At 28.9% G+C, this 21,613-nt stretch overlaps 1 protein-coding gene across 1 annotated transcript; it reads left to right on the top strand.

Moving 5' to 3' along the window:
• The first annotated feature begins 15,593 nt into the window (after positions 1-15,593).
• On the top strand, positions 15,594-20,607 carry LOC126661378 (alcohol-forming fatty acyl-CoA reductase-like). Its single transcript, XM_050355211.2, has 10 exons — positions 15,594-15,745; positions 15,858-15,961; positions 16,605-16,807; positions 16,913-17,013; positions 17,115-17,307; positions 18,017-18,178; positions 18,463-18,544; positions 19,368-19,640; positions 20,095-20,222; positions 20,342-20,607. The coding sequence occupies exons 1-10, from the start codon at positions 15,667-15,669 to the stop codon at positions 20,499-20,501; spliced, it is 1,485 nt and encodes a 494-aa protein (XP_050211168.1). The 5' UTR covers positions 15,594-15,666; the 3' UTR covers positions 20,502-20,607.
• The last annotated feature ends 1,006 nt before the right edge of the window (positions 20,608-21,613 follow it).

Below are 21,613 nucleotides of genomic sequence, written 5' to 3'. Positions count from 1 at the left end.
TCCTCAAGAGGAACAGATCTGCTGATCCGTTCCTCTTGGTGACCGGAAAATTTTCCGGTCATCATTCACTCGGAGAAGATGACCGGAAATTTTCCGGTGGTGGTCGGGTGGCGGAGGTGGTTAGATCAGTGATGGGTTGGTTTTGAATGGGTGGTTGGGTTTTGAATGAGTGGTTGGGTTTTTTTATTTTATCATATATTATATTTAGGGGTGTTTTGGGTATTTTAATTTTTTTTGTCTTTTGATGACGTGTCAACTGACACTTGGTCCTGTCAATTTTTTTTTTCCTGTTTTAAAAGACAGCCGCCAAACAAAAGACGGCGCCAGGGGTATTTTCGTCCAAAAAGGCTTTTGTGAGCGCCGCCACAAAGATCAAGGGGTTTAGCGCCCGTATCCAGGGGCGGATCTACCTTCAGGCTCGGGTAGGCTGAAGCACGGGCTGCCGCCGAAGGTTTGGAGGACCGACGCTGATCTTCTAAAAGTCAGCCATGGCTGCCGGCAAAAAAAATGGAGGCTGAGGTCTAGAAAATAGGGTCTGCGAGGAAGAAGAGAAGACTAAGCCTTCCGGTTTTCTTTTTTTAAAGGGACCAAACGATGCGTCGTTTGATCCCTTTTCTTTTTGCAATTTCAAGAGGCCAAACCGACATGGGCCCATTTGTTTTTGCCTCTTTTTAAAATTAAAAAGAAAAGGGGCAAATTGGCCCCTGCATTTTTAAACAAATGAAAACAAACTGATGCATTTAATCCTTCTCAGCCAATTTCAATTTACAACTCTCCACTTTCAAAATTGACAACTTCTCACTTTAATCCTTCAATTTAATCTTTCAATTACCTTTAATTTAGCTAATTCTTATTCAAATCTTTAATTAGTTCCCCCAAATTTTTATTATTCTCTAGATTATTCAATCAAATTCTCCAACTTAGATTTTAAAATTTATAGTCTAATTTTTAAAATTTCTAACCTTATTTTTCTAATTTTTAATTCTCCTTCAAAATCAATCAACCTCCAATTTTAAGTTAGTCTTTTTCTTTTAAAATTTTATTTATATGAATTAATTTAGTCTATTTATTTGTTTTATTATGTTAATTATATTCAATTCTATTTTTTTAGGTTTGTAACTTGATGCATTCGTAAAAAATCAAAGAAGTGATTAGACTACAACGGTTATTCTAAATTATTATTATTTTATTTTATTTTTTGATAAATAATTGATGAATTTTATTGTGTAGATTTTTTGTGAATATTAAATAAAAAAACATGATGAAAACTAATTAAAATGATTCAATTGAAGTTATGTGTCGTCTAGCCGAGTTTTATCCAAAGAAATTCTGCATTTAATTTGATAATGTTGAGCGATCAATTGGATATATAGATACATGATGTGAGGCAAAATGATGATTTTATTGAACTTGTGGGAATCGGACAACTTGCAAGAAACTGATTGAAACAGAGAAGTACATAGTTTAACAGAATATTTGTCAATTGATAAAATTAGCATTGATATAACAGTTGCATCTGTTTCAGTTGAAAGAGCATTTTCAGCAATGAATACTATCAAAATTGATTTGCGTAACAAAATGGGGATGAGTTTTTGAGCGAAAATTTATCATGTTAAATTGAGAAAGCAATTTTTTTGAGAATTGATAAAGCCCATTTTACAATGCTTTCAAGTTATGCAGACGCGGAGAATGCAATTGCCTCGTATTGATCGAAACTAATGTAGATAATATTTATTATCTATATTTTTATTAATATAAATTTTATGCAGATAAATTTATTTATTCATTAGTTACATGTTATTAAGCCCGGGCTGGAAAAAATTCATGGATCCGCCACTGCCCGTACCCCCAAAATTAAGGGGCCATGGGTGATTATTAGCCCTAATATGATGTATATTAAAGTATATAACTATTTACAAATTTAATACACCGTTTACATCTTTCACGTTGATTACGTTGAGTACATCACGAACAGTTCCGTTATCATGATGGTATGATACCAGGAATGAAGAATTAAAAAAAAAGATTATCTTATTATTTATAGATAGATATAGAGTATTCTATATATAAACAAAAATTAGAATAACGCGACTCAAGCGGGCGGAGGATCTCTATTTACTTGCAATGTCATAATGCTTTCGACGTTCATAACTATTTTTTTTTTATAATTCTTCAAGACCTTCTTCATAATTTTTTTAACAAAGTGTGCTATATGAGATTCAAACATAAAGTCTCTAGGGTCTCAGACCTCCCTCCTAGTAATTGAGTTAGGAGTTCATTCATAAACGTCTATCGAATAATTTTTTAAAGAAATAATATAGATAAAAGTTTAAAGAGATATGAGATTTTTGATAGGTGAAGCCTTAATTGAGATGATTATTTTATGCATGTATCCATAAAATTTTAGTGAATTTAAGTCCAACAATATATCCATAATTCTTAATATTAATATCCGTCGTTATTTTAGTTTTACGTCCATTTTTAGTCAGTTGGGTTTAATTATAAAATTTAAAATCTACATTTAGTTCTCAAAATTATTTTTGAAATAAATATAGATAAAAATTATAAATTAAAATTAAATTTATTGAATTTTTACTTCCCTTACTTTAATTTTTTTTCTAATATAATTTTTTACTCCATTTAGTTTTTAAAACTAAAAAAATTGAAACTAAAAAATTATTTTACAATACTTAGAATGAAATTTTTAAAATTATTTAAAAAAAATTCCATTTCACTAACTCTCTAAACTTATAATAAAATCTTTATTGATACAATAATAAAAATATAAGAGTAATTAACTTAATTTTTAATTGTTCTTCGATTCATATTACTAATACTCAAAACGGTTAGAATGATTAAACTGTTGACGAAAAAATTATATTATTTAATTTTTAAATAAATAGACCAAAAAATTACAATGAATTAGGTGTTGGCGGAGGTTAACAAGGTTATTCATTTTTTAAAAACAACTCACATACTGTCATAGATAAGACTAAAATATATAAATTATACATAAATGGAGTTTTAAAATAGACTGCTCTAAAAAATATCTGTCATGTCCATCCATTTTCAACATTATGAAGATCTACTTGGATTTTAAGTTATTGTAATGGGGCCATGGAATTTGGATGAACATGAGCTATGTCATGCTTAAACCCCTGTTCCCATACTGCATTATTGATCGCTTGTCCAAATTTTGTTTCCTAATTTAATAGGGTACGGCAATCCTCCTTTTCCCGTTAATTTTGAATAACTGCCACTTTTTTTATTTTAGATTAATTTCAGAAATATGTACTGTTAGAATTTTTATTAAGTTACGATTGTATTAGTATTATTACATTAATACAACCCTAATTAAGAGCTAAGCAGCAATCTGTTATGTCGTGAAATTAATTCCCTCCACAAACGCTCCTCCACACTCTAATTATAAAAAAAAAGAAATTAAATCATAAAAGAATAATATTGTATGAAAGTCACCATGATCTAAACCACGCTCGTGGTCAAATTGGAGGCCATAGTGATATTTCTCATAAATTTATGCATTTTATGCATGAAATGATATATAATTGGCTGAACTTCATTTTGAGTCGTTAAACTATACAATTTTAATTTATCAGATTTCTCAATTTCTATTTAATTTTTTCAGATTTTTAAATTTTTATTTTTAATTAATCAAATTTCTCAATTTCTATTTGACTTCTTCATATCCTTAAATTTTTATTTTTTGATTCATCAGGTCCTTAAACAGAGATTCATTTAAGGAATTAATGAATCAAAAAATAAAACATTAGACATCCAATAAATTAAAAAACAAAAGTTTAGAGACCTGAGTAAGTCAAATAAAAGTTGAGGGATCTAATAAACCAAAACAATGAAAATTTAAAAACCTAAAAAATCCAAATAGAAGTTGAAGGAACTGATGAACCAAAAAAATAAAAATTTAAAAATCTCAAAATTGGTTTAGCCTTTGTAATTTTACTTGATTTATATATTTATACTTTTAAGACATCAACTATTAAATATTATAAAATTATTATTAAATAATTAAATTTAAAATGTTACTGTATTTTTTTATTTTATTGAATTAAAATAGTAGAACTTACTTAAATTTTTCAACAAAATTATTTCTTATTTAAAGGATTTAAATAGGCTAATCACCTGTAAAACTACCGACCTTTCAATTTTTTTTCAATAACACCCTCACCTTGTAAAAACTTCAATAGCACTCTATTTCGTATTTTTACATTTCAATAGCACCCTAAATTTAAAAAAATAGATGATTTTATTATTATAAGGATTATATTTTATAACAAACTAAATGAAAGGGTCATTTTATACCTTTTTCTAATTGAACAAATACAAATAAATCCCTTAACTTAAAATACATCAAAATAAACCCTCTTCTCCAACAATTTAAATAAAAAATTAAAAAAATATTAAAAAAATTTCCCCTACATTTTTTCCGGCATCTTCCTCACCCCACCATCCAAAACCCGCCGCTTCTCCTCCATCATCCTCCATGGGAGGACGAGATCTGTTTCGTTCTTGAGGAAGAACTGCTGTTCTTCCTCAAGAACGAGGAAGAACTGTTGTTATTTCTCAAGAACAGCAGTTCTTGAGGAAGAACAGCTTGTTCTTCCTCAAGAACGAGGAAGAACAGTGTTCTTGCCTCAAATAATTTTTTTATTTTAATTATTTTAATTAAATAATTTTTATTATTATTAATCTTTAAATGTAGAGAAGAGAGTGTTTTTGTAGTATATATAACATTAAATATTATTTAGAATATGTGGTAAATATAAAAGATTTATTTTGAATTTTATCCAAATGAAAAGAGTTCAATTTAATATTTTAGGGTGCTATTGAAACGTAAAAATATGAAATAGGGTGCTATTGAGGTTTTTACAAGATGAGGGTGTTATTGAAAAAAAACTGAAAGGTCGGTAGTTTTACAGGTGTTTAGCCATTTAAATATATCGTGTTTTACTAAAATGGAGTGCCTATATACCAATTATATATCAAATGTATAAAAAAATTAAAATTCAGCATTTTTTGTAAATATTTTTAGTTTTTCCAATACTTTTGTAATGAACTCTTATTATTTTATTTCAAAGGTAATACATAATGTGTATAAATATTTAAAGTTTAAAATTTAAAAATTTTATAAATATTTTTTAGAACCATACATATATTTGTGATGATATAATTAATTTGTAGTTTTCACAATTTTTTTAAATTTTCCGGACAAAATTAGGGAATGAAAGTGAACAAATTTGGTTAAAATTGATCGAAATGGTTAGACCTTTGTCACAATAAATCTATTCTCTTTTTCGAAATTTACCTCAATTTAAGACTTATGGAGTAAGCGGCATTTATTTCTCAGAAATGGTCGGTAATTTTGGTTGGATTGTACTTCTTTGAATAAATATTTTGTCCTGAATTACTAGTATCGTTTGGTTTGTTAATTTTCTGTCTTTTTCAGTGCCTAATAATAATAAATGGTCTCACTCTCCAATAATGTAATGCAATTTTGCATTGTTGGAATAGCCACCTGCTGTCCTTCCAAATCTATGGCTCACACGCATTCTTTAAATATCATTCCCATTCAACTTCAAAAATTATGTGTATTCAGAATATAATTTGAAAAAAACATAAATTTACATTTTTTTCTATCTTAACTTTATTAACAAATATATTTTTTCATAACTATTAGGATTTATTCTCTCCGTTCCGAATTAATAGGCCATTTTATTATTTTTAGCATCTTACATTATAGGATACCTCCTATATTTTGGTAAATAATTTAAAATAATAAAAGTAGTATTTATTTTTAATAAATATATACCATCATCTTTAAATGAATATTTTCTAAAGAATCCTCAATTGACTCAATAGCTTCATATAAGATGCACCAACAAAGAAATTAGTGATACATCTAGATATTACAAAAAGAAGATGGAAAGATTAATAAAAAGAACTAAATTTAACAAATTCAGGTATTTTCTTTTAAATCTTGTGTTTGTCTAAATGACTTATTATCTTGAAACGGAATGAGTATATTTTTGTTCTACTACCGGATTTTAAGAAAGATTATTATTTCATTATTATGAAAGATAAAAGAATACATGACCTTCACAGCTTCAAGTTTCAAACATGTGCTTCATGTTGCATCATGTTTATCAGGCTGCTTCCAGTTTAATAATAAGTTCTCAATATAGCATGTTTACATTGCGCTGCTCAGTTGCTGAGCTTCACACCTTCAAGTTTCAAGTTTCAACATGTGCTTCATTTTGCATCATGTTTATCAGACTGCTTCCAGTTCATTAGTAAGTTCTCAATATAGCACAATTTGCATTGTGCTGCTCAGTTGCTGCTTCAAGCTTCATCAAGATTGCTTACTTCATTAGTAAGTTTCCGGCTAGTATGAGCTGTCATCTATTTAGAAGCAGTTGACTTTGATCACACAATAAGTGTGTTAGTTTATAGCTGCGATTAGCATATTTTTAGTGTTATAGGTTGTTAGTTTGTAACTGTTTTTGCAAACGGTATATAAAGGAGTAGTACTCCTTATAACACTAATTTTTTGGTAGCAATAAAGCTTTCTTTTCTATGGTATTAGAGTTATTATTTTTTTCTCTCAAAATTTATAATGACAATTATCACTTTCTTAGCAAACAAACATAATCTTCTTTTATTTTCTCAGCAAACAAACAACAAAACTTTCATTTTCTGATTGAATAGACAGAATTCAATGGCAATGAGACCTAAAGAAACTCTATCGAGTCCCTATTTCTTACATCAAAATGATAATCCATCATTACTTCTGGTCTCAAACCTGTTCAATGAAAGTAATTACCACTCATGGTGTAGATCCATGAGAATGGGGTTAATCTCCAAAAACAAGTTCAAATTTGTTGACGGGTCAATCTTGATGCCAAATGTTAATGATTGCATATAACCAGTTTGGGAGAGATCAATACAATGGTGATGCAATGGTTATACAGGTCTGTTACACCTACAATTGCAGATAGCATATCTTGCTTATATACTGCTATGGATATTTGGAATGATCTAAAAGATAGATTCTCTCAGGGAGATGCTTACAGACTTGGAGATATACAAGAAGAAATATATGGATTTATGCAAAACAATCTCAGTGTTATTGAGAATTTAACACATCTCAAGACTATATGGAATGAAATGGTAAGCCTAAGGCCTTTACCTGTTTGTGAGTGTATTTCAAAATGTTCTTGTAATGTTTTTGACATGAAAGAATCACTCTAATGATCAAGTGATCAAGTTTTTAAAAGGATTGAATGATCAATTATCAAATGTAAGGCATCAAATCTTGATGAAAGATTGACTTCCTCCTATGAATAAAGTTTTCTCAATGGCTATTCAATCTAAAAAGAAAAATAGTAATAATTAAGTTGCAAGGAATGGAATTGAATCAAATACTTTAAGAAAAAGGAAATATGCAATATTCTGGTGAAGAGGACACATACTCTAACTCTAGCTATGAGTCAAATGTTTTCTATGCTAGAGGTGGAGGAAATTTCAGAGAAAATTATAGAGGCAGAGGTTATTATGCTCAAGCAGCAAAACGGAAGCAATGCTCTTATTATGGTTACACTAATCACACTGTGGATATTTGCTACAAGAAGCATGGCTATCCACCAGGTTATTAGCCAAAGAATAAGCTTGATAATACTTATGCTCATCAAGTTGAATTTGCAGGATCTGAGTTTACAGACTTGAACTGGTGAAGAAACAAATAATGCATGACCTTCTCATTCGAAAAATGATGCTTATAAGATGCAACACTCTGCAAACAACTCAACCATGTTTCCATTCTCATATGAGCAATGAGAGAAGTTGATGGCTCTCATTCAAAATGATTCATCAAAACACCTCAGGTCAACTCTCTCACTAGCAACTTCAAAACTATGGAAACTGAACAAGGTACGATGCATAAATGTCTTTTTACTTCTTTATCACACAGAAGCAAATGGGAATTGGACACTGGAGCAACTGATCACATTATATGCAATTTTCTTTCTTCAAGACATCACATCTTGTAGAAAATGTCCATGTAAAATTGCCTAATGGACAACTGGTATTAGTTATACACATTGGCGCAGTGCAATTAACAGATGGTCTGTTGTTTCACAATATGTTATATGTTTCTGATTTCACATTCAATCTAATATCAGCAAGTAAACTTACATATGACAAGAATGTTTGCTTGATTCTCTGTCATGATTCCTATTTCATTCAGGAAATGACTACATGGAGAATGATTGGTCTAGCTAAGAAGCAAGAGGGACTTATCTTATAATTCAAGAAAATCCAGTTTCCAGTCGTAATGCAATTGTTGATTCTTCAAATAATAATAATCATATTGATATTTGGCATTATAGGCTTGGCTATCTATCATATAGTAGATTTAAATTACTTCAAAAACTTGATGATTGTGTTTCTAATATTCATGTTTGTGATATCTGTCATTTTGCAAAACAGAAAAGAATACATTTTCCAAAGAGTACATCTACTAGTAATGCTATTTTTGATTTGGTGCACATTGATATTTGGAGACTTGTCAGTATTTCATCATTACAGGGATACAAATATTTTTGACATTGGTGGATGATTTTTCAAGTATACATGGATTTTCTTGATGAAACATAAGTCTGAAACAAGTAGGTCATCTGCATAACTTTGTAGTTCATGTTCAAAATCAGTTCTCTGTCACAATTAAGAGAATGAGGTCTGACAATGGTATGGAGTTTGCATTTCCATATTTTTACCACATGTATGGTATTATTCATCAAACAACATGTGTTTATGCACCACAGCAGAACAACATAGTGGAGAGGAAACATCAGCATATTTTAAATATTGCCAAAGCTTTGAAACTTCAAGCCTCATTACCTATGCAGTTTTGGACCTATTGTGTGTTATATGCAATCTATTTAATCAGTAGAACTCCTTCACCTGTGATTCTTGATAAAACTCCATGCTAGCTGCTTAATGGTAAGTCTCCAACTTATGATCATTTAAGAACTTTTGGTTGCTTAGCCTTTGTTTCTGTCGTTACTCCTCAGCAGAAGTTTGATTCCAGAGCCTTAAAATGTGTTTTTCTTGGTTATCCATCAAATAATAAAGGTTCTCTTTTATTCAATATAGAAGCTAAACAAATATTCATCTCAAGAGACATTGTTTATTATGAAAAACATTTTCCCTTTTCTAAAAAACTTGAATCTCAATCTTAGCCTCAAATTTTATCAAATCTAGATTATGATGATTTCTTATTGCCTATAAACAGTACACCACCTACATCACCTCCCTCTTCACCTTCTATCTGGACAAATATTCCATCCCCTGCACCTATACCATCTTCTATATTCCAGACTCTGCTTTTCCAGCTCTTAGAAGATCAACAAGATCATATGTTCTCCCTACTCATCTTAAAGACTATCCCTTATCTTTATCATCTTCTCTTTCTAAAACAACCACTACCCCTCATTATATTTCATCTATTATGTCTTATAATATAATTTCAACCAAGCACAACCACTTTTCACTAGCCATATCCTCTCTTATAGAACCAAATACATACAATGGGATAATCAAATCTAAACACTCGCAAGAAGCTATGGAAAAGGAAGTACAAGCTCTAGAAAATAATACAACCTGGATTATCACTGATCTTCATGCTGATAAGTTTGCAATAGGCTGCAAGTGGGTTTATAAGATTAAATGTAAGGCTGATAATAGCATTGAAAGATACAAGGCCATGATAGTAGCAAAGGATACACACAGAATGAAGGACTGGATTACTTAGAGACTTTTTCTCTGTTGCCAAAATGACAACAATCATTTTATTCTTGGCAGCAATTCAAGGAAGGAATTTAGAGCAGTTAGATATAAATAATTCCTTTCTTCATGGAGACTTACATGAAGAAGTTTACATGAAATTACCACCTGGATTCTAGAAACAGAATTCATCACAAGTCTGCAAACTATAAAGTCCATGTTGGTAGCACATCACTTTCTGCTATACAAGATATCAAAAAGTACTTGCATGATTCCTTCAGTACCAAAGACCTTGGTACTTTAAAGTTTTTTCTTGGTCTAGAGGTTGCTAGATCCTCAGAAGGTATTAATTTGTCTCAAAGGAAATTTGCATTAGATTTCTAAAAGAGACAGGTTTATTGATAGTATATCAGTGCCCACACCTATGCTGAATAATGTAAGACTTATAAAAGATCCTGATAATGTCATTATAGACAATTATGAGTATAGAAAATTGGTTGGTAAACTTCTTTATTTGTGCACAACAAGACCTTATTTGTCTCTTGCTGTCCAATAACTATCTCAGTTCTTGGATTGCCCAACTCCAACACATCTCAAAATTGTTCATAGAGTATTAAGATACATTAAAGGGACGTATGGTGCTAGTATGTTTTTCTCCTCTCAATCCTCACTTCAGCTTAAGGCTTTTACTGATTCTGACTGGGCATCTTGTGCTTACAGTAGGAAGTCAATCTCAGGCCACTATGTTTTCTTATGCACTTCTTTAATTTTTTGGCATTGAAAGAAGCAAACTATAATCTCTAGATCCAGCTCAAAAGCTGAATACAAGGCCTTAGAAAGTTTAAGTTGTGAGCTACAATTGCTATCTTATCTCATCATGATTTCAGAATTCTAGATTTTATGCATATTTTAGTTTATTGTGATAGCAATTCTGCTATTCAATTAGTTTATAATCTTGTCTTTCATGAAAGAACAAAAGATATTGAGATTGATTGTTATGTTGTTATGGAGAAGATTGCTTCTGGTTTGATACATTTATTGCTTGTCTCTTCTGCAAATTAGGTTGCAGACTGCTTCACTAAGCCTTTGCCACCTTCAAGTTTCAACAATGCTATTTCTAAGTTGTCCATACAGAATCTGTATGCTCCACCTTGAGGGGGCTAACAGAATACATGAGCTTCACACCTTCAAGTTTCAACATGTGCTTCATGTTGCATCATGTTTATCAGGCTGCTTCCAGTTCATTAGCAAGTTCTCAATATAGCACGTTTACAATGTGTTGCTCAGTTGTCGAGCTTCACACCTTCAAGTTTCAACATGTGCTTCATGTTGCATCATGTTTATTAGGATACTTCCAGTTCATTTAGCAAGTTCTCAATATAACACGTTCACATTGTGCTGCTCAGTTGCTGCTTCAGGCTTCATAAAGATTGGTTACTTCATCAGTAAGTTTCCAGCTGGTATGAGTTGTCATCTAGCTGGAAGCAGTTGACATTGATCACACAATAGGTGTGTTAATTTATAGCTGAGATTAGCATGTTTTTAGTGTTATAAGTTGCTAGTTTGTAACTATTTTTGTAAATAGTATATAAAGGAGTAGTACTCCTTGTTGTAACACTAACTTTTTAACATCAATAAAGCTTTCTTTTCTGATAAAATAATTTAAAAAAAAATAAAATTATTGTCATTCGCACTTTTAACAACATTAATATTTTTAAAATTTTACTTTAACCGTTATCAAAAGGATATAAAGAAACAAAAAAAATAAAGCTGAAAAATTATTTAAAATAAACTTAATTATTTAAAATAACATATCTAAAAATTAAAAAAAAAACTACTTGATAAAATAGAAGCAAAAAAATATAAACGTTATGTATTTTCTCCATCTCATTTAATTTGATAAAATAACTCCATTACACTAAAATAGACACGTTAATAAATGAAATATAAAATTACTTTTATATCTTTTTATTATCTTGATAATGGTAAATGGGTGGTTTTTATTAACTATTTTTGGGATTGAAAGAAGTGTTATGAATTATTATGGTGATATGATTGGTAGCTTGAATCCTCCTCCTTATAATTTTACTCTGGATGCTATTTATTGTACTCTCTTTGATGATCAGTAGGTCTGGTTGTCCGCTCTTAACTAATCTAAAGATGTGCATAAGTGAATGCATTCGTCAAAAGCACCATGTTAATTATATTTTTTAATTTTGAGTGGCCTATTGTTGGAAAAGATGTTGTTGAACTTGTTCTATCATGTTACAATGAATTATTTTCTACACATGGTAATTTGATATATTTATAATAATTTTTATCTCTGGTAAGGGATTATCGATTAATTGGACCATGTATTTTAAATCAGTTATTTTGATATGTACAAACATATTGGTAAATCCATACTTCTAACTTTTCGAATTGAATTGCATAGAGAACACAAAGATATGTTGATTTAGTGTAGCATACGATCATACGCCAACTTTATAAAATCAAACTTGAAGACTAGTCAATATTTTTCCAATGTTCAAAGGCAATATGACTACGCATATGATCATATGGAAATATGCGATTATATAGTGTCTCATACGATCGTATGCTCAGGCAGATGTACAAAACTTCATGAAGAACATAAGACTAACTTAACAAGCAGCTCAACGGTCATATAACCTAGAAAGCATACAATCATAAAGATATATTATGATCGTAAACTACTTCTATTTCAAGTCAATTTTTTAACTATTGGAACCAGACGGTCGTATGTCTCAATCATACAATCGTATATTGTATTGTTTACAGTATTTAATGAAAAAATGAAATAGCTCATATCAGATTATTTTTAATTTGAAGTAATGGAGACTCAATAAATGATTTGGAAAATCTTTAAATAGGATTTTAACACATTGGATGTGTTAAGAAAAACTATAGCAAAACTCAATTCATTTTTATCTCTTTGAAAAAATTAATTATTTAAGTGTATCAATCTATATTTAATTAATTGTTTTATTATTTAGGCGAGAATTATATTTTTTCCATTATTTGGTAGATATAAATTTAATTTCATCTCTTAAAAGGTCATTGATTAGCCATTTGAAAATCATCGGTTGTAGGTATGGTATAAACTTTGAAAAATACCATTTGAACTCGTTCTGTTAAACCTATTGTGGACGCCCTTTTTCGAACAGGTAAAAATTGATAAGGGAGTAAAGCGTTCAATGATATGCGGATGACGAGTTTACGTTCCACCTATTTGAATTCAAGCGGACCAGATTAGTGCGCAGTGACAAACTTGAGAGGTTGAAGTAAGTCTAAAGGGGTCACAATAAAGTCTGAGAAATCGGACTAATTGTTATGCCTTACAAGTTTAATGCCCAATTTGCAAATTTGATGGACTAAAATGAGCATTATCCAAACTATTGTGGCTTTGAAGCTTTTTTAACACTTTCAGATATCAAAAAAAGTCTTTTAGCTACTTTTTTTATGGCATAACTTAATTAATACGAATTTTATTTAATAGTTATTATAATTACTGTTTCAACCTAATCTAAATACACATTTGCACGTTTGCATACTCTCCACTCAACTCTAACACTTAACTAGTACACTCCTAATCAACCTTAGACACTAGCTAACTCTAAGCTAACGTTAATCTCTATAAATACTACTGCTAACTAACTTAGCTACAAGTCAGATAAGAAGCATACAGTCATACACAAAACAAAATAATAAATTCTAAAACACCTAGTTTGGCCGAACCAACCGCCACCTCCACGAACACACACCATTCAAAAACACAAACTTATACGCTTCAATCTATACTCAATAACGCTTTACTATTAACTGAATCTAAGCTGGATTCTTCATTCGGACTGCCAGAAAATGAGCTAAGGACTTATAACGTGACTTCTAAGGACCTATTATATTCTTTATCACTTTTGTCAAATTCATTTAAATTTTGTCATCTAGGATGCATGCTTAGCTTATTTTCAGTATTTTTACTATAATTTTCATGTTTTTTATCTTCTTAATATGATTGTCATGAAATTGACTTAAAAACGTGTTAATAGGGGGTTTCTACCATTTTTAGTCATCATACGTTAAATCTGTTCAATTCCGCTATATTTTTTGTTTTCGCCATTATTGTCAAGAAATCAATTTAAAAACATATTTCTCAGATGTTTAAATCAGTTTTAATCATTATATTTTGACTATAAAATGTTTCAGTATGTTTTTTTTTACATTTTTTTTGTTGTTGTGTTGTTTTTGCATGAAAACTGAACAAAACAACGAACTGTCGCGGACCAGGGTTTGATGGCACAGGCCCCAGATCCACTCCGACTCTTAAGTCAGTAAGGGTATAATGGTATACGAGTTATGTGTTAATTGTAAGAAATAGTATAAACCCTTGAGAATGACTTTTGATCTTATATTTATAGCTGAACATGTGAGTCCTTTCTTCTCTTGGCGATGCGGATTTTATGGTATTCCATCAATTAGAAACAAAATAGAATGCAATAATCGATCTATGAAAAATGAAACATCAATAGAAATTTAAAGATGTAAATTTTGAAGGTGACAATAATCTGATGAAATTTAAGTATAGAGAATTTTCCGACATTAATTATACCATCAAACCTTCTATTTTCAGTTTATTCCGCTGCAAACATATTTCAAACGATGAGATGAAAACTTAAATCTTTAAAAACTTGAATTTAAAATTTAAACAAACGTTAATTTAAGAATCTACATAAACAAACTTCAACTCTAATAAAACACTCAAAAAATACATAATTGTTTTCAAAAGAACGAAATATTTTTTTTGAAAAATAATTAGAAAAATAAACGAGTTAAAAAAAGATCGAAATAGAAAAAAAGAAAACTTTCACTCTCTCACTCTAGAGTAAGATAGGCTTCACCGCTTAGATAGGTTGCTTGTTTGACTTCAAAATATCTGAACGTTAGATAATTTACCAAAAATAAATAAAAGAAAAATGTGTATGGATTCACACAGACGGTCCAATGTATAACATTTTTATTGGTGACCAACAAAACAGTGGTCACATGGCAATCTTAGGTGAGCCAGAAACTGTATTAAAAGTTGCAGCTTCTTGGCCGGCGGTTCAAAGTTGCATCATCATACTTGTAACTAATAAATGTGAAACTGTTCCAGAGGTCAGAATTCAGATTAATGTCGTCTCCATTTAATTTCAATATCAGTCCACCAAAATATCAAAATGTTAGGTAAGATGGACTCCTATGTCAAAACTATAATATGAGAATGATAAATTAAAAATTTTAAAAATTAGGTCTATCTATTTCATTGTTCTAATCAACAACAAAAATAATCTAAAATTAGTGTATATTTCGATATCTTAAAGTATGTTTATGATATGTTATAATGTTAGTTTACATTTGGAGAAACACGTTAATTTTTTAATAATAGCATAATGTTTTGATAATAATATGAAAAATGCTTTACTTAAAATTTAAAAGAATTAAAGAGTTTTTTTAATTATGAACTAATATATTATAAAAAAATTAATGAACAAATACGTCATTCCAATTTAATGAGGATAACGAAATGTTTTGCATGGTCCAACATAGCTTAACCAAAATAAGAATAAAACGTCAAGAAAAAAATGTTCACAGTATAAACATAATTTAATGAATCTATTACGTGCCCCACATGGTGGTTAAGCTGTCACCTACAACTTAAAGATTACTCATCATTTTTTGTTTATCTACCTCTATAAATATATTCTTCTTCCATTTCATAGTATTATACAGCAATTTATTACAATATATAAAAAAAAAAAACATTTTTCATTAGGGTTTCAAATTAAAGATTTCATGGAGTTTGGAAGTGTAAATGAGTTTCTTGAAAACAAGACCATTTTGGTCACTGGTGCAACTGGATATTTAGCTAAGAGTGCGTATATTAGTTTAATTTATTCTAAGTATTCTTTATTTCTATCTTTTTTCTTTCAGATATTGAGATTTTTAAATATAAATGACAATTTTTTAATTTTTTTTATTTGCAGTTTTTGTGGAGAAGATATTGAGAGTTCAACCAAATGTGAAGAAACTATATCTTCTTTTAAGAGCTAGAGATGCCAATTCTGCCATGGAACGCTTCAATAATGAGGTATCATGCTTTAGCTATAATGCATGAATTTTTTTTGAATATTTCGTTTCCGGCGTTTTATTTTAATTTTTAAAAATATTTTTAGAACTCCAAAGTATAATATTCATATAACGAAGAGAATATAAGATGGAAAAATTAAATGCAACGTATTTAACTTTCATTTTGTGATAATGTTGTTTGGAATACACGGAAATTTTTATAATTTATCATTTTCGGGATTTCATTTTATTTTCTGAAAACACTTCCGAAATTTCAAAATTTTATATCTATATAAGGTAGAGAGTATGAGACGGGAAAAAAGTATCGTCTATAGTATGATCATCCCTTACTCTCTTTCTACCTAAAGTCAGGAAAACCGGGACGAGATTTCGCAAGATGTCGGTACTACAATGTCACCCCCATTCAGCTTCGTCTCGTTCCCTGCGGGGAGAGAACTATCTCAAACCCGCTCGATCGTTACTAACACCGATAACTCATTTCTCTTACTCTTTTTACATGAGTCTTGAGAGAGTTTATGGTAAAATACGTTGTTACGTCGTTGCAATGTTTTTTCATTTCCGTGCTACATAGTTTTTCGGTTTTTAAATACTATTTAAGGTGATATTCGCTATATATAATTGAGTTAATTTTCTTGAACATATAGGTAATAGGAAAGGAATTGTTCAAAGTATTGAGGGAGACACATGGTGCAAATCTACATTCTTTTGCATCAGAAAAAATGACTCCAATTCCTGGTGACATTTCTTGTGAAGATTTGGGAATTAAAGATTCAAATTTGAAGGATGAAATGCTAAAAGAAATCGATGTGGTTATTAATTTTGCTGCCACAACCAACTTTGATGAAAGGTAAATAAATTACATTTTTTTACTTATTAATTAGATTGTTCATTAAAAATTACTTGATTAATTAATTATACAATTTTATTAATTTTAATTTATTTGGGTTTGAAGATATGATGTTGCATTGGGAATTAATACATTGGGAGCTTTGCATGTCTTGAATTTTGCAAAGAAATGTCTAAATATCAAGATGCTAGTTCATGTATCTACTGGTAAGTATATTACAAACCCTCATTTTTCTGATTATATTCATAATTTAATTTTAAAATTTGATGGGATTTTTTATTTCATTTGTGTTTTGTTTTTTTTTCAGCTTATGTATGTGGAGAAGATACAGGAATTATATTAGAGAAGCCTTATTTAATGGGTAGAGCCAAGAAAGGAATTATGGAATTAAATATTGAAGAAGAAAAAAAATTAGTGCAAGAAAAAATAGGCCAACTTAAATCAGAAAATGCTTCAGAGAAAGAAATTACGGAGACTCTCAAGGAGTTTGGCATTCAAAGGTGTTGATTTATCAATTTAAATTGCTTTAAATTTATTACGTTATTAGAAATATTCATAATTAGTTAATGTGCTTTTTTTATTTAATATTAGATTAATTTATACGTAAAAAAATATTTTTAAATATCTTATTATTTATAATTATTTGATAGTGAATTTTTATTTACTATGTTATTATGAAAAAAAAACTTATTTAACAAATAATAAAAAAATTATTATTTCTAAAGATAGTATGACAATTTTAATACTATTTGTTTATTTGTATTATTAGTATATATTAAATTTTTGAAAAATAAAAATGCTATAATTAATTACTATGATTTATTTCTATGTCTTATAATGATATTAATTTGGTCTAATATATTAAAATTGATAAATTTAGAAAATTAATTGATTAGATAGCGAATTTCGTATAAACTGCTTATTATTGTGTATAGGTTAAATGGAATATTGATATTTAAGTCAAATTTTTAATTTTTGCAATGTGAAATACAATAATTTTTTAATTCGAATCATCGACTGAATTTTTTTCAATTGATGTTGATATGGAATATTAGGATTAAAATCAAAAGTCACAGTAAAATAAATTTTAACGTTCATATCAACATTTATTAATTAAACTTCAGTCGATTATTCGAAATTATAAACAATAAATATTCATATTATTCCCATTTATTATTGTTTTTTTAATATTATATAACTCATGATCAGGGCAAAGTTGTTTGGGTGGCCAAACACATACGTATTTACAAAGGCAATGGGAGAGATGCAATTAGTTCATTACAAACAGAATTTACCACTACTTATTATACGTCCAACGATGATTACTAGCACCCGCAAACAACCATTTCCCGGCTGGATTGAAGGCCTCCGGTAATATTTTTGCACACCAAATTTTGCATGTTTAACGTACGGTATAGTCAGTAGCGGAATCAGAATTTTGCATGTCCGGACGTAATTTTTTATCTAACCTTAACTCATTATAATTATTCTACCTTATTTTAATGAAAATTTTCAAATAAATTGGAAAAAAATAGAAAATTTTCGACGGTAGTCCGGACTAAAACTTACGTCACGGCCAGGTTTAAGATGGTTCCGCCCCTGGATGTAGCTAATCGGGTACGATGTCAATTAATGTTTTGTTTTTTCTATGACAGAACCGTTGATAGTGTCATTGGGGGCTATGCCAAAGGGAGAGTCACCTGTTTTGTTGCTGGTCCCAACTCAATTCTTGATGTGGTAAGCTTCATCTGTCTCTGTCTCAATCAACCCCTGGCTAACCAAAAAATCGATTAAAACTAAATTAATTGATTTGCTTTGGTTAAGTTCGGTTTGTTTCGATTAATTTTATGGGCTCGGTATACGACTAATTGTTTGATTAATATTTTAATTAATTAAATTAACCGTATATTTTTAATTTTAAATATTATTCTTTCTATTTTTAATTGAATATGACAGATTTATTTTGTCAATTCGGTTTTATATATTTTTAAGATTTCAACTAATCGAATACTAATTAACTTAATTAATACAGTCAGTCCGGCTAAAGAGATTCAATCACTTCGGTTTTGGTTAATATGATTATTTTTTAAATGAACCAACTGTTTGCTCATCTTTTCTTTCTATATATCAAATATTTGTCTTTTAATAAATATGACATAATCATTGGAAAAAAATTAATATTTTTCTTTTTTATTATTTAAAAAAAAATTAACTTTATCAAGTATGTATAGCATAATTTGAAGAAAAGAAAAACAATCACCTAAACTTCAATTTTATCATCATTTGAAATAAATTGAACTTAATTTTAGTCATGTGGCATCATAAAGCGATTATCTTTTGTTTTATTTGCCTGCTTTTATTTAACTGGATGAATTTGGTTACCAATTTACCATAGAAAAATTACTCAATTGGTTTAATTGGGCGGACTTGACTATAATTAAATTAAAAATATTCAAATCTGGTTTTAGTTAATAAAATTAAAAAATTTGATAAAAATTAGTATAGTATTCGATTTTTTAAAGTCATTAATTAAGCCTAAATAAACTTGATGATTTTGCAGATACCAGCAGATATGGTGGTGAATGGCATTCTTGTGGCAATGATGAGTCGCGAGAAACAAATTTCAGAAGAAATAATATATCAAATTGGATCTTCAATGAGAAACCCTTTAAAATTTTCAAATATTCATGATTTTATTTACCGTTATTTCACGGCAAATCCATTGATCAACAAGTATGGAAATCCTGTCAAGATTATGAGTAAGGGCATTCTTTTAGGCTCCATGGCCAGCTTCCGTCTCTACATGGCCCTTCGTTTTCAGCTTCCGTTAAAGGTTTGCTCATTAATTTTGTTATAATTTGCTATTTTGGACTTATTTGAAAAAGAAATTAAGTTTAGGGGGGTCAAATGAACTTTATTTTTAACAATTTAACCCTTTAATTAATCAACTAATAGAGTTGAATACGAAAGGTTTGCTCTTCCGTTAAGGGTTTGCTCATTAATTTTGTTATAATTTGCTATTTTGGACTTATTTGAAAAGAAAATAAGTTTAGGGGGGTCAAATGAACTTTATTTTTAACAATTTAACTCTTTAATTATTCAACTAATAGAGTTAGAATTCGAAAGGTTTGCTCAATAATTTTGTTACAAATTGCTAAAACTTTATATGAAAAGAAATAATACCTTCAAACGAATATTTAAAGAAGTTCACACATCATCAATGTAATGTTTCTAATGTGTTTATTATTTAGGGTTTATTTCTTGACTAGCAAGTTATTTGGTTTCAGGTATTACAACTTGCAAACACTGTGGTGTTGAAGAAATATCAGGAGGAATATATTGTTCTTGATAAGAAATTGAAATTGGTGATGAAATTGGTAGAACTTTATAAACCATATGTATTATTTGAGGGCATGTAAGATAACTTCTCCACTTCTTTATGATAAATGTTAATTTTCTACTTAAAAATTCTTATTAGTTGTCTTAAAATTGAAATTTTTGTTTAATTTCTATATTTTATTTGATTATATATAGCTTCGACGATACAAATACCGAGAAGTTGAGAATGGCGTCGAGATCAGAGGCCATCGTTGAAGAGGAAGATGAATTCGACTTCGATCCGACATACATTGATTGGGATGATTATATGATGAATATTCATATTCCTGGTCTTGTTAAGCATGTGATCAAATGATTTGGAAAACTAAGGAAGACTAATATGTTGGAGTTATTGTTTATCATTTGATTTAATTGTATTAGGATCTATTTGATCTTCTATGCTTATTATTCTTATTTTGTTATCATCATTGTTTATAATTGGTAAAATGAATTAAGATATTTAAAATTATACTAAAATTGAATGCGTAAAAATTGGATCAATTTGGTCCAATAATTTTATACTATTTTTTATCAATTATGTCAAGTTCTATCAAATTAAAAAGAAGAAGTCTTGAATTGATAAAAATAAGGATTTATTCACTACACTAGATGTGAGATGTTGATATGAAACAGACCTCTCGTCTTCTCCGGTGTTGACAAATTTCAGATTTTATTTAAATATTGAACAAATTTGAAAAACATTAACATATGTCCCATAAAAATAATACACTTTCGCTAGGAGTAGAAAAGTAATTAATTGTAGTTAAGTTATATTATAATGTTCCCCAAATATTCCTTTTAAAATTTAAAACGAATAATCATGGATTATTGGTTTAATAACTTAAAACCACTTGATTTAATTTATATATGATAAAATTATTAAAAGAAAATGGTTCAATTAATTTTTCGATATATTTACTTTTTCTACCCTTATGAGACATGAAAAGTAGTACTAATTTTTTTTATACTTATAGAATAAAAGGAGACATGTGATGTATATTAACGAGACATTTGAAAATTTTCTTTACAAATATTATACAATTCAATATTTTGAATTATTTATAAGATAAAATTTAATTTTTTTATAAAAACATAACAAGTCATAAACAAATTAATAATAAATAAAATATTCGATAAAATTGTATATATAACTTTTAAGATTTTTTTTCCAATAATGAACTCATTATTGTAAATTAAAACTCATTATAATTAAAAAAAAGAGCCGATATATGAAATGAGACCCTAAGCGGAGGCGGTTGAACAAGTATACATTATACATAATTTTTTTTTAATAACAATGGATAATTTTTCATATTTCAAATAATAAAATATGTAGAATATAAACAAATACCTAATAGTTCAAGACATGATTATAATTCTAAAATATTAAATTTCTAAATTAATAATTAAAAAATAATAATAAATAAC

This window comes from Mercurialis annua, linkage group LG8 (assembly GCF_937616625.2).
Source record: "Mercurialis annua linkage group LG8, ddMerAnnu1.2, whole genome shotgun sequence".
In the NCBI taxonomy this organism is placed as follows: Eukaryota; Viridiplantae; Streptophyta; class Magnoliopsida; order Malpighiales; family Euphorbiaceae; genus Mercurialis; species Mercurialis annua.
Note: the sequence above shows the minus strand (reverse complement) of the source record. Positions and strands in the feature narration are given on the sequence as shown.

Bases quoted from the DNA above. Each gene is read 5' to 3' on its own strand.
- LOC126661378 (XM_050355211.2), top strand. From the start codon at position 15,667: ATGGAGTTTGGAAGTGTAAATGAGTTTCTTGAAAACAAGACCATTTTG. The intron at 17,308-18,016 runs GTGTTGATTTAT...ACTCATGATCAG, and splicing joins AAGGAGTTTGGCATTCAAAG to GGCAAAGTTGTTTGGGTGGC. The intron at 20,223-20,341 runs GTAAGATAACTT...GATTATATATAG, and splicing joins TATGTATTATTTGAGGGCAT to CTTCGACGATACAAATACCG.